At 51.5% G+C, this 14,590-nt stretch overlaps 8 protein-coding genes across 8 annotated transcripts; 7 read left to right on the top strand and 1 right to left on the bottom strand.

Annotated features, from left to right (window-relative positions):
• Positions 1-481: 481 nt before the first annotated feature.
• Positions 482-1,406, top strand: M436DRAFT_75755 (putative RNA polymerase I and III transcription factor complex component Tbp; the record flags this gene model as incomplete). The annotated part of the gene is made up of 3 exons (XM_013568772.1): positions 482-768; positions 833-1,235; positions 1,290-1,406. The coding sequence occupies 3 exons, from the start codon at positions 482-484 to the stop codon at positions 1,404-1,406; spliced, it is 807 nt and encodes a 268-aa protein (XP_013424226.1).
• A 1,059-nt stretch (positions 1,407-2,465) lies between these two features.
• On the bottom strand, positions 2,466-3,887 carry M436DRAFT_75754 (FAD dependent oxidoreductase; the record flags this gene model as incomplete). The annotated part of the gene is made up of 2 exons (XM_013568771.1): positions 2,466-3,376; positions 3,473-3,887. The coding sequence occupies 2 exons, from the start codon at positions 3,885-3,887 to the stop codon at positions 2,466-2,468; spliced, it is 1,326 nt and encodes a 441-aa protein (XP_013424225.1).
• Positions 3,888-4,513: 626 nt separating this feature from the next.
• On the top strand, positions 4,514-5,164 carry M436DRAFT_75753 (uncharacterized protein; the record flags this gene model as incomplete). The annotated part of the gene is made up of 1 exon (XM_013568770.1): positions 4,514-5,164. The coding sequence occupies one exon, from the start codon at positions 4,514-4,516 to the stop codon at positions 5,162-5,164; it is 651 nt and encodes a 216-aa protein (XP_013424224.1).
• Positions 5,165-5,927: 763 nt separating this feature from the next.
• Positions 5,928-6,405, top strand: M436DRAFT_85058 (uncharacterized protein; the record flags this gene model as incomplete). Its single annotated transcript, XM_013568769.1, has 3 exons — positions 5,928-5,989; positions 6,043-6,169; positions 6,223-6,405. 3 exons carry the CDS (start codon positions 5,928-5,930, stop codon positions 6,403-6,405), a joined length of 372 nt encoding a protein of 123 aa, XP_013424223.1.
• A 1,159-nt stretch (positions 6,406-7,564) lies between these two features.
• On the top strand, positions 7,565-8,275 carry M436DRAFT_20970 (S-adenosyl-L-methionine-dependent methyltransferase; the record flags this gene model as incomplete). Its single annotated transcript, XM_013568569.1, has 1 exon — positions 7,565-8,275. A coding segment is annotated over one exon (711 nt), but the record flags the coding sequence as incomplete, so codon positions are not given.
• A 1,580-nt stretch (positions 8,276-9,855) lies between these two features.
• Positions 9,856-10,383, top strand: M436DRAFT_66850 (uncharacterized protein; the record flags this gene model as incomplete). The annotated part of the gene is made up of 2 exons (XM_013568694.1): positions 9,856-9,859; positions 9,935-10,383. The coding sequence occupies 2 exons, from the start codon at positions 9,856-9,858 to the stop codon at positions 10,381-10,383; spliced, it is 453 nt and encodes a 150-aa protein (XP_013424148.1).
• Positions 10,384-11,111: 728 nt separating this feature from the next.
• On the top strand, positions 11,112-12,417 carry M436DRAFT_54902 (uncharacterized protein; the record flags this gene model as incomplete). Its single annotated transcript, XM_013568630.1, has 2 exons — positions 11,112-11,527; positions 11,580-12,417. The coding sequence occupies 2 exons, from the start codon at positions 11,112-11,114 to the stop codon at positions 12,415-12,417; spliced, it is 1,254 nt and encodes a 417-aa protein (XP_013424084.1).
• A 1,040-nt stretch (positions 12,418-13,457) lies between these two features.
• M436DRAFT_75750 (uncharacterized protein) lies at positions 13,458-14,207 on the top strand (the record flags this gene model as incomplete). Its single annotated transcript, XM_013568768.1, has 1 exon — positions 13,458-14,207. One exon carries the CDS (start codon positions 13,458-13,460, stop codon positions 14,205-14,207), a length of 750 nt encoding a protein of 249 aa, XP_013424222.1.
• Positions 14,208-14,590: the final 383 nt, after the last annotated feature.

Below are 14,590 nucleotides of genomic sequence, written 5' to 3'. Positions count from 1 at the left end.
ATTGTCCAATTTTCTGCTGCGGTTTCTTTGTCCTCCGGCCGACTTCGTTGTGAAAGGGATTTCCATTTGCGGTCCGCCTTCACTTCCGCATTGGGAAAGCGTCCTTGCCACTCGACCAGACACAATAATCAATCGAGTTCGCTGGCCATTGCCTCCACTCTCTACCGTCGCGCATCCTCCAGGCAGCATCTGTAGGAGACACATTTGGTTGTTTCTCTCTTGCTAACGGTACGAGACGACCCATCTCTCATCCGAGCGCATTTGACGCCCGCGCCTTTTCCTTTTCCTTCACTTGTCGCACTCGCTCTGCACCTTCACCCAAGGTCGTCGTCGCTTGCGCGCATCGCTTTTCCTCTCTTCGCAACTCTCCTGTCGCATAATTATCCAAGATAAACTTCAAAGAATTCCAATCCTGACATCAGTTCGCTTCAGACTGCCTTACCACACTCCGTCGTCGTCCTATCCACAGCTCACCGCAATCATGGAGACTGTCATCACGCACCCCTCGACCGCCGCTCAGGCCAAGAACTTCACCGCACCCGGCTCTTTGTCCTTCCCAGGTGGCGCCGGTGATCTCACCCCACCTTCATCTGAGAAAGATGGACAGCAGACCTCGCAGACAAACGGCGCATACGGGTACGGCAACACTTCTCAGCCTCAGGGCCAGCAGGCAGTCGCCGCTCAACAGGGCGCCGGGGTGACTCCCGCGACTCCTGCTGCTACGCCTGGCGCTGGTCAGGGTGTCAGTGGCATTGTGCCTACATTGCAGTGAGTATCTTCGTGTTGCAACGTTTTGTTGTTGGCATGTTGTTGACATTTCGCGCTTTCAAAGGAACATTGTCGCCACGGTGAACCTTGACTGCAGACTCGACTTGAAGACGATTGCCCTCCACGCTCGTAATGCAGAGTACAACCCCAAGCGTTTCGCCGCTGTCATCATGCGTATCCGCGAGCCCAAGACCACCGCTCTGATCTTCGCCTCTGGCAAGATGGTCGTTACTGGTGCCAAGTCTGAAGACGACTCGAAGCTCGCTTCTCGCAAGTATGCTCGTATCATCCAGAAGCTCGGCTTCAACGCCAAGTTCACCGACTTCAAGATTCAGAACATTGTCGGCTCCTGCGACATCAAGTTCCCTATCCGTCTGGAAGGTCTTGCCGCACGCCATCACATGTTCAGCTCTTACGAGCCTGAGCTTTTCCCTGGTCTCATCTACAGAATGATGAAGCCCAAGATCGTTCGTGCCTTCTCATAGTGATTGTGTGTTGCTTGTTGTACTAACGTCTCTCAGGTGCTTCTCATTTTCGTCTCTGGCAAGATCGTTCTCACCGGCGCCAAGGTCCGTGAAGAAATCTACCAAGCCTTCGAGATGATCTACCCTGTGTTGTCCGACTTTCGCAAGGCCTAAGTCAATACCATATCATTGCACCAAAGCCACGAGCTATAATCGGAGCAAACAAATAACCAAGCTAAACAACCACCCTCTTCTGGCACTTGTAACAACAGCCTCCATCCTCGGATGTATTATCACCACTATGAGGTCTTGCCAACCTCAGTCGATGTGTCCTGAGCACTATTACTCGCATCTTGACACATCCTTCTCTTCCCTTTTCTGCAATTGCATGGCGCGGTGTTCCGGTTTCTTTTCAAAGCTTTGAGCATCAAGGCTTTTTCTACTTTCGGACGGCAATTCTCAAAGTCCCTCGTCGGGTCGGTACTTCAGCAAAGAGGTGTGGTTGTCTTTCACATGCTCCGTGGTCTTCTCTTTCTTTTCCAATACCACACGACCAAGACATGAAAGCGATGACCACTTCTCACTGGCGTTGTTATGCCTCTTCCCTTTTTTCTTGCACATTTGGAATGCCACTTTCTCATGTGGTTACAAGAAACAGTAATGAAAAAAAAAGATACTATGGAGAGGAGAATGGACAGACAGGCGGACGAAAGATTGGAGCGAAGAAGTGATGGCTGATGGCACGGGCATTTCTGCTCGTGTGCCTGAGGAATGCAAAGGAAATGATGGACCACGTTGCGACCTCTCGCGCGCCACCCACCCCTAGTTGCCATTACTTGCAAAGCATAGATAATGTGGCTTGAGGTACATAGCTTCCTCTTAATGTCATCACAAAAACATCTCGAAACTCATCTAAATGCCTCGCTTCGATGGATTCTTGTGACGCTGCTTGTTCCGTCTGTGTCTCATCTCATACTTGATGTCTTCCACTACGTGGTCAAGTCTTCCACGTCTTTGTATGCTCTTCCATCTGTGTGTTTCGATCAGCCTCCTCGGGTTTAGGATGGGCTCACGTCTGTAATCATCAATGCCATCTCTTGCACACGAGGATCAGATTGTTTGAACTGATTCTGGAGTAGCTAGTAGACTATATTCTGTATACTCTATGTGAGACATGAACATTACCTTTCACCAGCGAAACATATTAATCTGTAGCCATAAACACAAACGTTTCTACAGTCTAGCCTTGTTCTCACCCTTCTTCAATTCTTCCTCCAACACCATACCCTTGACACCACCCCTCCAATCCTTAGTCCACACCTGATCTTCCAAATCACGCTCAGGCCATGCCCATTTATCCTTGAACTCTGCAGGCGGGTTACCCATCAAGCAATCTACTATCTTGTCACCCACCACTGGCAAAAACTTGTATGCGTGGCCACTACCGCCGGTGGCTACGAACAGATTTTTGTAGGTTGGGTGGTAGGAGAGCAGCCAGTCGCCGCGAGGGGTGTCTGTGTACCAGCATATGCGTGTGGAGATGAATGGGCGGGAGCCGAGCGAGGGGTATACGGCTGAGAGGAAAGAGCGGAGGGCTTTCTTGCCTTCGTCTGGGATCTCGAGGCCAGGGTGTGAGATGTGTGTGCGTGGCAGAGACACAGTAATGTTTTTTGCTGAAGGGTCTTCAGGGTGTGGGATGTTGACGGGGTTGCAGTAGCCGTAGCCGTGGCGAGCGATCTTGAGGACGTTGTTGATTGGTGGGATGATGAAGAGGCCGCTGCTTTCGTTGAGCAGTGTTGGTCTACCTCCGAGTGCTTTTTGCTCGGCGTCGCTGATTTGGATGTAGGCGATTATTTGGCCTGTTGCACTGCAGCGGCCGCGAAGGTCGAGGAGGGCTGGCGTCCAGGCTCCGGTGGCCAAGACGACGAGGTCTGCGGTCAGAACTCTGCCGTCGTCTGTCTCGCAGCCGGTGACGGCGTCGTTGCTGAATTGTAGGCGGGATACTGACGCGTGCAGGAAGTGTACGCGATTCGTCTCTTCGACTCTGGCGCGCAGCACACGCATACCCTTCTCAGCATCTGCCCATCCAGATCTCCAGTTCACATAGCCAAAGTCGCCCACTGAAGAGCCGCCTTTGCCCGTCGCTGCAGCAGCGGCAGCAACAGTCTCTTGAGCCGCGTTCGTGTGATCCCTGAAGATATTCCTGATATCCCCTTGTGTCTCCATCTCTTCGATTTCACCACCCTCGCTCTGCTTGCCTGGCTTGAGTCCGCAGCGCTCCACATTGGCCATACTGTCTCTCATGTACTTTCTGCCCAGGTCGCCATTGCCGTTGTCGGATTCGTCCTTGTTGACTACAACTGCAAGACCAGGCTCATGGTATACATCTTGCTGTCCCCACCACTCGTTCCTCCAGCGTGCTTGGGCTTCGATGGCCAGACGGGCGTAAGGAAGATCTGCATAGTCGGGACGCACGATGCGACTGCTGTCTATACTTGCACCATCGGGAGCAGGGAACGCACTGCGGTCGACGAGTGTAATAGATGTATTGGCGAATTTGGGGTTTTGCGAGAGACTGTATGCGGTGCTCAAGCCAAAGACTCCAGAGCCCAGGATCAAGACCGACTTGGGGATTTCTTGGGAAGGTGCTGCCATGGTGTTCCCTCGTTCCTTCTCTTTGCTCGGCTTTAAGAAATATACGGGAAAGTAAAAGTCGAAGGACTCGAGATAGATAGTAGGGAGGAATTGAGCGAGGCGAGAGGAGCAGAAGGAATCGGTCAGTATGCTCTACGGAGGATACTAGACTTACAACTGCATGCCTACAAAATTTCTTTACATCAGTCGCCCAGGAACAGATTAAACATGCTCTTTCCTTCCCATCGACCTCCGCTCTTCCCGCCGATAAGCGTCCTAGAGCATGTCTGGCCGAGACCGGGGTGGAGGAATTCACGTGTTGTGGCCATGGCTTCGGTGGGTCGTCGGTTTTGACCTTCCCTGTGCGAAAAGCGGTCGAGGGTGGTCGTCATATGGCTTTTTGGTAGCAGAGTCATGGTGCTTGGTTTTGGGAAGTGCTGGTATGAATCTGCATTGTGTAGATTCTGTGCATTCACTTGTGCTTGTGTTACCTGAATGTAAGATGACTTGGTGTGAAAATTGAAGATGCAAGCGCTTTGCTCTCAAAGTGGTTAGCGTGTTTTTCCACAGGAACTCATTTTGATATCTGGCGTCTTGCATATCTTTGTACCTCTCAATCCAGGTCAGCGCATTCCATAAACATCACCATGAATTCGATATTACGCGTATTGGTTCGCGCACCAGAGCCAGCATCGACTCCCTTATTCTCACGGTATTTTTCTGTCTACCATGCCGTACACGAGAAGGGGGATTACGTCAGGCTACGCGAGAAGGATCCTGAGGCTTACAGGCAGAAACTGGACAAACACAATGCCTACACGGCCAGGAGACGCTCGGAAGATCCAGTGGCTTATAGGCGGCTGCTGGACTCGAGGGCTGAGGCCAGACAAAAATGGCTTCAGGATCCAGCGAACCACGCAAAAGAACTAGAGAGATCTAGATTCCACCACGCCGTCAACAGGGGGAAAGAACGTGTCGTTTTTCTTGTGTCCATGACGGATTGGTCTCGCAGGTCCGCGTGGTTCGGCGATCTGCCATGGAAATCGCATCGGCCTGTCTACTACAACAAGCGGGTGGAGCACTACTGCGAGGGTTGCAAGTGGACGGTAAAGGGAGGACGCAAATTGTGGTGGAAGCAGATTCAGTCGTCCTCAACGGCAGACGCCGACTCTTGGTTGTGTAACAGCTGTTACGTTCCACAAACGAACTGCAGAGAAGCCATGCCCAGAGGTTATGAAGATCTCACCACCTTCAAAGACATTGCCAAAAGACGAGACGAATTGGGTCATGGCGCATGATCATCGCCCCAACCACAGCAATGTTGGAAGCGAACGATACACGAAGACAATATCAAAACATTCGACCAGGCTGCCCGAATGCATAGGCTGCGCCGCTATCCCAAGCATTCTCTATATCCTGCAGAAACACGTCTTACGAAGATGCTTTCTAGTGCCCTGGTATTGCGAGCTTGACAGTATCAGGAATCTCTGTCCAGGCTTTGGCAAGGTTACCATCTCTAATTGTAGCAAGTCATGGTCGGCATTCAGATGCGTCGCAGAGACTTCAGCTCTCAAGCAGAGAGTATTGTCTCCATTGCGTCTGCTGTGTGGTAATGGACACATACGAAGACCAGCGGTTCTAGACACATTGTTCCTAGTCATCAGCATTTGGTCTTCAGCATTTGGTCTTCAGTATTTGATCTTCAGCATAGGGTCTTCAGCATAGGGTCGTTTCTCATCTGGGGAGTGATGTTGAAGACTTCACGAGCGAGTTCGATTTGAGATAGCGCGAGGCGGTGCATATCTGCTACTCCGGGTAGTCTGCATGGCAGTGTAGCGCACAAACGGCTATACTATTGACACGCGAGGTCGACACCGAGTGGAGGAATCGATCAGCCCCGCTCCTAGGTAACCTGGTCTAAGCAACTCGACACCATTTAATCGTCGCCCGACTGCTCAGCCCGTTCCTCTTCTCATATCACTACATGTCTATATCGAAACTGTGATACTTCTGCCAATCACAAAACAATCAGACGCAAGACTATCGTGGTGGTGGTGAGAGATGTGGCCACCTGACTACGCGATTCGCATCTCCTATGATCGTCCCACGACTGATTTACGAAGGTATGTCCGTGACAATGCAATTCATTGCCTAGCGGTCTTACAACTGATATCAGATACTTCGACGTGGAAGCACATTCCGATCTTGTGCTTCAATGTGGCGAGGATCGAATCCATGTGCAGAAGAAGATACTCCAAACCTGGTCTGAGCATTTCAAAGAGCTTTTGCAAAGCTCACCACAGGTGTGTTTCAAATATCGCCGATATTTCTGGTACGGGACTTACTGAGAGCAAAGGTTGGTGAAGGACCACTGATCCTCGAAGGCGATGATCCAGCAACAATGCGTGCGCTGATCAAATACATGTATGGAGTGCCTTACATCGCACACTCTCCCTATCAACAGCATAACGAACCGACTTTTGTCGGAGAATTTTTTAATCCCGAGGATGAAGACGCTAAGAAGCTCAACGATCTCTAAAAACTAGCACACAAGTACCGCGTTTGGTCGTTGGTTTGGGACATTCTGATCACCTTCTCCGAATACATCGAGCTTGGATATTCCGGCGACAACTTCTACAAGGCTATCGAATTAGCCTATCAGATGAACGAAAGCGATCATTGGCTCCATGCCTATATCGAGAGAGCTTGCAAGCACAACATCAAGCAACTGGTCCAAGGTTCCGAGTTCTTTAAAATGCTCGACCGCACCCCACAGCTTTCTGTGGAACTTTTGGCCCATGTCGTCGCAAGGCTGGATACTGAAGGCGATCCAAGGCATGAAGGTCTTCGTCTCCGATGCCCGGACTGCAGACAGTTCTTTACTCTGCACAAGTCTTACGTCTCAGACGGCGAGTGGCAGTGTGGATGGTGTAGCTATCGCGCTCCAGCAGGTGGGCACTGGGATAAATATTCGTGATGCAAGACCCGACCATGAGGTTGAAGCAGGCCGGGAGATGGCTCAGGTCTAGACACTGGCAAGTAGCAAACGTAAAATGTTCAGCTTGATTCTTGATTAGGAATATCGTGATTAACAATGCTGTGTCTGTACTCTGTATCCATAGTATAATCAGCCTTCAAGCGGGATCAATCTTGAAATGCAGAAGTGGCTATAATATGTCGGACCTGCAGTACAGGGCTGGCTACATTATTGACCATAAGTATGCGAGCTTGTACAGTACGGTGCCGTGCAGCAAGATAATCGAGTCTTGACTCTTTGCATGAATAGGTAGTTTTGATCAAAGAGAGACAGAAGGGAAAGTGGTCGGCAAAGCAGCACGGCAGCGGTCAAAGCTTCTCCATGAAGCTCTCTCACATGTTTGCGGCCAAAAACCTTTCGAGTCAACACACAAAGGACTCGACATTCCATCACCATGCCTCGAGGTGTACCGCGAGCCATACCGAAGAAACCAGGTCCCTACCATGCCAGGACTCCGGTCCTTGAGTATAAGGCCCCGCCTCCACGCACACCGATAACCCCCTCCAAACCCGTCGCCGCAAATGCACAATCCCGAGTCAAGCTCCAGCGAGGAGCCCGAGGAATCGGCATCTATGTCATGGGAGCCTGTGCCTTTGGCATGGCTTTTTACATGTCTAGACTTGCTGTATCATTATACAAGTCAAAAGATGTAGAAGCCGACTACTCGCCCTCCGCACAACGCGACGTCGCCAATGTCTACGATACAACAGCAGGAGGTTTTGATGCTGAGGTTGGCTTGTCTGAGAGACTTGGAGGTGTGATAAGAGCACGGAAACAAATGTCTGCCATGGTCAAGGGGCATGTGTTGGAGGTCAGCTGCGGCACTGCGAGGAATTTGGGCTACTATGGCTTCGACAAGATCAAGAGCTTGACTCTGATTGACCTCAGCCCTCAGATGGTCGAAGAGGCACGCAAGAAATGGAACATCTTGGACCCAGGCAAGGTTGCTGAGGATGTGCCCATCAGGTTCCTTCAAGGCGATTGCATAGGTGACATGCCTGAACCACCAACGACTCAGGGGGACACGAAGAAGAGCGGCACTACCTTCACACCAGGCCTTACCAAGGGCTACGACACAATAGTACAAACCATGGGTCTCTGTAGCACAGCACAGCCAGTCGAGCTGCTCAAGAACTTGTCAAAACACCTGGACCACTCCAACCCGGACGCCAGGATTCTACTCCTTGAACATGGTCGCAGCTATGTCGGTTGGTTAAACAAGCTCTTGGATATGTACGCACCCCAGCACGCTGATAAGCACGGCTGCTGGTGGAATAGAGACATTGGCCAACTCATCGAAGAGAGCGGCCTCGAGGTCGTCAAAGAACGTAGGAAACAGTTTGGAACTGTTTGGATCTTTGAGCTGAAACCGAAAACGGTAACACAAACCCTCACCGAGAAAGTAAAGCAAGTCGGAGAGAAATTTGAGGAGCAGGTCCAAACTCAAACGACTCATCAAGGTTGGCTTTCGTGGATGTCCAAGTGAGGGGTAGCTGATACTCAAGCACATGAGTCGTCTACCAAGTCGTTGAATGTCCAGCTGTGAAGAACTCGCACAATTCATCGGGCTTGTAGCGCGAGTTGCGACATGTGTTGACCAGCTGAGTATGCACTACTCCTGATGGGCTCATCTTTGCTTCAACTCCACTCTGTGCGCTCTCACAGCTGAATGTCTAACAGAGCCGCATGCTCGGAGACAGATGTGCTTCTGATAAGGGCTGAAGCTTTTGGAGCCGATGTCCAAAGTTAAGCTTAGCTCCTTCACTTGACTCTGGATCAGACACAACCCTGTACTGTTTAGCCGACGCTGTATCGCCGATACCCGTTCGACTGCCTAAAGCAGTATACTCGAGGGAAGACGTTGTCCACCAAACGGCGTCCAAAAATCATCGTCTTTAAAAAGCGAAAAAAAGGTGGTACCACAGGCAAAAGCAACTATCGTTAGTCGAGGATTCGATGGTCGGGCTCAAATCTGCCTAGGGCATCATCCCGCCATATTGGAAGCCTTCAACCATTCCAACGAGAACAGATTCATGCTCGAGGTCTGGATGGACTCCTCGAAGGTTTGAACGTAGCTGGACGCAGATAAACGCCTTCGGGGAATGCTCCGATGCAGAAGATGCAAGCATCGCAGGAGCAAAGGATCAAAAGCGCGCTTTGTTGGAACTTGGAAGTCACTCGTCAAGAGGGTGGCATGTCGTGATGTTTCCCCTCCTCAATAAAGTCAATGTCATCGCAAAGTTCGTAAGCCTAGACCTTCCTCGACACCCCTTCTTCGTGCGTATGGCCATTGGCTTATCGGCACGCATGGCAGCATTGCAGCTACATGGATCGGCGCGGACCGTGAACGTCAACCAGATTTCTGGTCTGAGACACGGGTACGCATGCTTAGATAACAGCTCGCTGTCGCAGAAACAAAGCAGGCAAGGTAAAGCTGCAGTATGCAGCTACGCCAGCCAGCTCTTCCCAATGCACCTGGCCAATCTCCACCTGTTGACTTGTTTGACAAGGCTGGAAGACGTCGTGCGTGTCAGTAGGAGGAACTAAGGTTACACTTCCCTGCGCTGCTGCAGAAGAGATAAAAGAAGCAAACAACAGTCCCGCGATTTAGTTGCATGCACCCGATTGGCAATTGCGGAGACCGAGCAAAAGCGTCTAGAAACGGGGTAAGAAATCCCGATGCGTGGGTGCAAGAAACAAAAGACGGAGCACGGCAGGCTTCGGTGGAGACGAAAAGGGAGTCACAACCTTGGGAAAGAAGCAAAAGCAGAAAGGTGAAAGGCGTGACTCGTGAGGAGCTGGAAGCTGGGAAGCATGATGATTGATGAACGAAGGATTTGTGTTCAAGCCGGCTCAGCGGGGGACAGGGCTTCCGTGACGGTCCCCGTGAGATGGTAGATAGGTAAATACTCGCCCATTGATATCGCGCAAACGTGTTGGGGTGGAGATGAGATGGGTGAGTTGGACGCAGAATCGATACGAGGCAGCACATTCAATGCAGTAAGGGAGATGAAGTTGATGATACAAACAGCTGATATCCGGCGCTCCGTGACGGAAGACGGTATGGGAGAGAGTCCGAGCATTTTGCTGACGCGAGGTATGATGCATGACTCGACGTCAGAGACACGAGAGGTACAGCTTTTGGAGCATCAGGGGTACCGCGGCATGAAGGTGCTTTTTCTCGAAAGGCAGGATGATTGGTTGATCAGCTGGATAAGGATGGCTCCGCGTCTGCAGCTTGCGACGCGGGCATGGCTGGTGCGACGTAAAGTCGATCAGCTTGTCATTGGCTGGAGAGAGCTGCAGCTGTTGGATGCTGTTTCAAGTCTCGAAATTCACATGAGAGAAATTGTGGCAGCTACGGAGAGGTGTAAGCAACAGCTCTGCAAAGAGGCCAGCTCTGGTTGCAAGCTGTGGACAAGTGCCGCAAACAAACAATGGAAACGAATGAAACACAGCCCGATAGCAACGATGGGCTGAGTGGAGAAATAACGTTGGTGCTTCTGGACGTGTAGCGGCCGAGAGTCGCGATGGTCGGAGACGGAGTGGTGTGGCCTTTTGGGTGGTCGGTGGAAGGTGCGTATTCGCCAAGTCCCTTGCTGCTGCCTCGGACCAGATCGAGAGACCATGTTTCCTCTGCTCAACTTCGTTTTTCCATAACCTGGTACTTCGCACAACGATACAGCGTTTCGCAGTCGCAGAATTATCAGGATTGTGCAGAGTCACGGCAGCCCAGCAACGCACATCAAACAAGAATTTTTTCTGGCTAGAGCTCTCCAAAGCTTCTAGCACGCACATCCGTTCGCCGCCGACGCAACCGCCTGGTGAGCACGAGCCGAGCCATCATCCCTTGGCCAAAAGTGCGAGCATCCGTGCGAGCTTTGGAGCGAACCCCTAACACCCACCAAAGACACATCCCAACATCTTCCATCACCTCGAGCAACAGTCGCCAGCATCATTCACGCCATCCTCATTCCAAACTGCCACTTCACCCCGACTCATCCATCGACCAACATTCTTCGACGACTTTTTGGAAGATAAGCAAGGCTGACTATCCATTCCCCGATCGACCAATCACCGCCCAGCCCCAAGCTTCCAATCCGCGTGCTCGCCCACATTTTCCCAGAAACGCCGAACACGCCCAAACAACCAGCTTCTGTGTACACTCTCCGCACAACCCTCTCGTCGTCTCAATTCATCCGCCCAACATGCCATACAACACCAGGAGAAAGTCGCTTTCCCTCTCCGAGCTCGGTATTACCGTCCCCAAACGCTCGCGCGCCTCTTCGCAATCCCATCCTTCGCCGCCAGCCACGGTCATCGATGACGAGCCTGTCACCAAGAAGCCCAAGAGGTCGCACGAGTCGCTATCCCCTCCTCCGGCTTTGATGAGCCCACCAAAGACAAAGACTCTAACCATCCGTACCGAGCCACCATCACGACTGGCCGAACACACTCCTCCGCCATCTCCTGGAACCCAGACAGTGCATACAATCGACACCGAAGGCATCAGTGACGATGTTGTCGTCGCAACCATCAAGCAGCTGGAAAAGACGGCAAACAGGCCACATCTGGTCAAGGAACTGGCTGCAGTCTTGTGTCACTGCATAGGTGCCGTGGAGAAGTAAGCATAAGCAGCCTTCTACTCTGTTTTCACTCGCTGACTTTCGCTATAGGTCCGCCAACCCTGCCAATCTGATTTCGTCGCGTCTCACCAGCTACCTCAACCGCACTTGGCCCGCTGTCAGCCCTTGTCCACTGGCCAAGTACCAGTCTCAAGTCCACCCCCGCCCATTGTACTATTTTTTGACCACTCAACCCCACCAACCTATTCCTGAACTTTCGCAATCCCACGACATCCCCGCCTCCCGTCGCATCATCACCCCTGCTCTTTCATCGGCCGCCGACGACGAGGACGAGAAATACAGCAGATCACGCGCCTCGCTTTCTCCCGAAGTCGATCTGTCCAGCCCCGAACTCGACGAGCCACCTCACGGTGACATTGGCTCCACCTTCCACCCTCGTCATTCGCTCTCGCGCGACCACCCTCCCACCACCTCCAACCTGGCTCACAACCGCCGTGCCGATAGCCCTCCTCTTGAGCGTGAGGAACGCGATTTCAAGCAGACCGCAAACGCCCTGCAAGAGCTTCGTCGCGCTAGCCAGGAAATCATCACCAAGCCCATCAAGGTTGAGGCTTCCGAGACAATTGCCATGTCGGTCGAATCGGACCAAAGCACCGTTCAACCCACCGATGATCTTTTCGATGGTCAGGACCACCTTTCCTCATCCGTGAGCACTCTCTACGACCTGAGCAGCCCGCTCTTGAGACCTCAAGGTTTCTATGATCTCAAGACACAGCAGGCTCAGGAGTGGAACACCGAAAAGAGAGTCTCAATCGACGCAATGTCTTTGGACGACCAGGACGACGACGCAATGGACATGTGGAATGACTTCCGCAGCCCCGAGAACATTGACCTCGACGAACTTGAGTGCCTCTTGGACGCTTACTGAACACTCCTCACACCTCCTCTCCACCCATCTCGTATCATTGCCATCTTTTTCATCACCACCTTGTTTGAGCTCGGAAAAAGCGTTTATGCAATTATGTTTGCCGGACCGTACCCAAAAGATTTGTTGGCCCTTTTTGCTTTGGGAAGCATTTTCAACTCCCACTCCTTCTTACGACCCTTCTCATATGAGAGCCACTTTCTTCTCTCTTGAGAGATCGTGGGTTCTGCTGGCGCGAGCCACGCTACCCTTTACGGCCCTACCCTTGTATTACTAGACACGACCACCTCCATTTCTCACCCTTCACCAGCATCTTGACGAGAAAAAAGAAGCCGAACGAAAACCTTTTGTACTTGTATATAAACATGACACCTTCTTGACGATACACATAAAACTTTTTGCTCTCCTCGCACTTCTTTTTGTCATTCAAGATCCTGTTCAAGTCCATCAATGCCTAGGCAATAGTTGTCGTGTGCGGAGCTCAGGTCGCAGGTCATCTTGAAACACGCCCCGTGGGACATGGTGCGAACGAATTCTTTGTGTGTCGAAGTCGTACTCGTGTGAGGTACGACCCTGCTCTTTGTTTCCAGGCGACTGTATCCACCACACGCTGGACTGAGTCCATTTATAGCTTCGTGTGAGTGGTTTAGAGGGTCTAGCCTGAATTCTTGTGGTACTTATACTGCTCCACGATGGTTATGGCCATAACACCTCAAAGACAGACTTCTAGATAGGCACACCGAGACTGTGGTCAAACAGAAGGTATGCCGTGATTCCCGAACTCTGGTCATGTGTGAATCCTTCCCGCAGGCAGCAGAGGCCACAAAGAGACTCAGTCTCGAAACGCTGCCTCTGCCTCATCTTAATTCTCAATGGAACCTAAAAACCAAAGCCACATAAACTGCCACTTGAGCCCATTTTGACCAAAGAAGCATTGTTCAACCTTTCCGTGATTTTTTTTTTTTTCGAAAGTCGCATCAAAGAAGGTCGTTGGCACATCTTCGATAATCAACAAAGATAACACACTTGGAAAGCCAGACACGATGCAAATCCCAACCTTCTTCCTGCGCACGAACGCACGACTCTGGATTTTCCAGGCTCTGGTCGCATGGATCTCCATCCGTTGCCACTACCTACCAATCAATTCAACCATCAGTTTCGCCATCACGTCAACACTGGGCTCATACGTCACCGATGCAAAAGACATTCTCGACAGCAGATACGGCTTCATCCTACCCCTGGAATCAGCATACTTCCTCCCAGCAGCTCTAGAAGCATATGTTGTGGGTAGTATGCCTGAGCTTGCAATTCTCCTCGGCACCTCGCCTTGCGACGACAGAATCACACCAAAGGATCCCGTGAGCAAGATCTGTGCCCCGGAAATCGCTTTTCATTGTCAATACTTTGCAGACGTAATCGCTCACAAGTCAACGAAGGCCAGTCTGCGAGTGATGGAAGCTTGCTGGGAGATGCAGCACACGAGTGCCGAAAATGCCAGGAAGCATCATGATAGAGCTCATAAGGATGAACCACAGTTTCTCATGCAGCTAGTTGGATGTATGCAGGTGATGGATTACTGGGAAAAGAAGATGGAGATCTGTGCAGAGACCAGACCTGTCATGTATTGTCTCGCGGAATATGGCGGTTCGGTGATTGAGAAGCAAGAGACAGGCAAAATGTCGGCCGTGGAAGGACATGAGGAAGTGCCAGCCGGGCATGTCGTCAAAGCAGCACCGCGGTCTTCAGACGTTCAAAAAAACGGGAGACAGGTGGCCCAGACTGATAAGATGTGAGGCAAACGGGATCAGAGATGAAACAAAGGTAGCCCTGGACTCGCAACGTCGGCAGTACATTATTGACGACCTCGACATATATACTTCTCTCATCTTCGTCACCATCAGCACACCCACCATCTCAAACATTTGTCCGTCCAACAGGCTCGGGAAACCCGCTTCTTCACGTTACACCCCACGACTCACGACGCAGAAGCAGAGCACGATTGCGTGATGCTCAAGCGGAGGTCTGGGTCTCTCGATCCTCTTGAGGGAAGTAGAGCAAAGCGGTGTGCCGCGTGGCTGCACCGTCGCTGTGGACTTCGCTAGTTTGATCATGGCGGATGTTTTTGATCATGGTGACGATAGATAGGGAGGAGAAAAGTATTGGAGGTTGGTGTCCG

This window comes from Aureobasidium namibiae, assembly GCF_000721765.1.
Source record: "Aureobasidium namibiae CBS 147.97 unplaced genomic scaffold scaffold_18, whole genome shotgun sequence".
Classification (NCBI taxonomy): domain Eukaryota; kingdom Fungi; phylum Ascomycota; class Dothideomycetes; order Dothideales; family Saccotheciaceae; genus Aureobasidium; species Aureobasidium namibiae.
The sequence above is the reverse complement of the archived record's forward strand: the minus strand, read 5'-3'. Positions and strand labels throughout refer to the sequence as shown.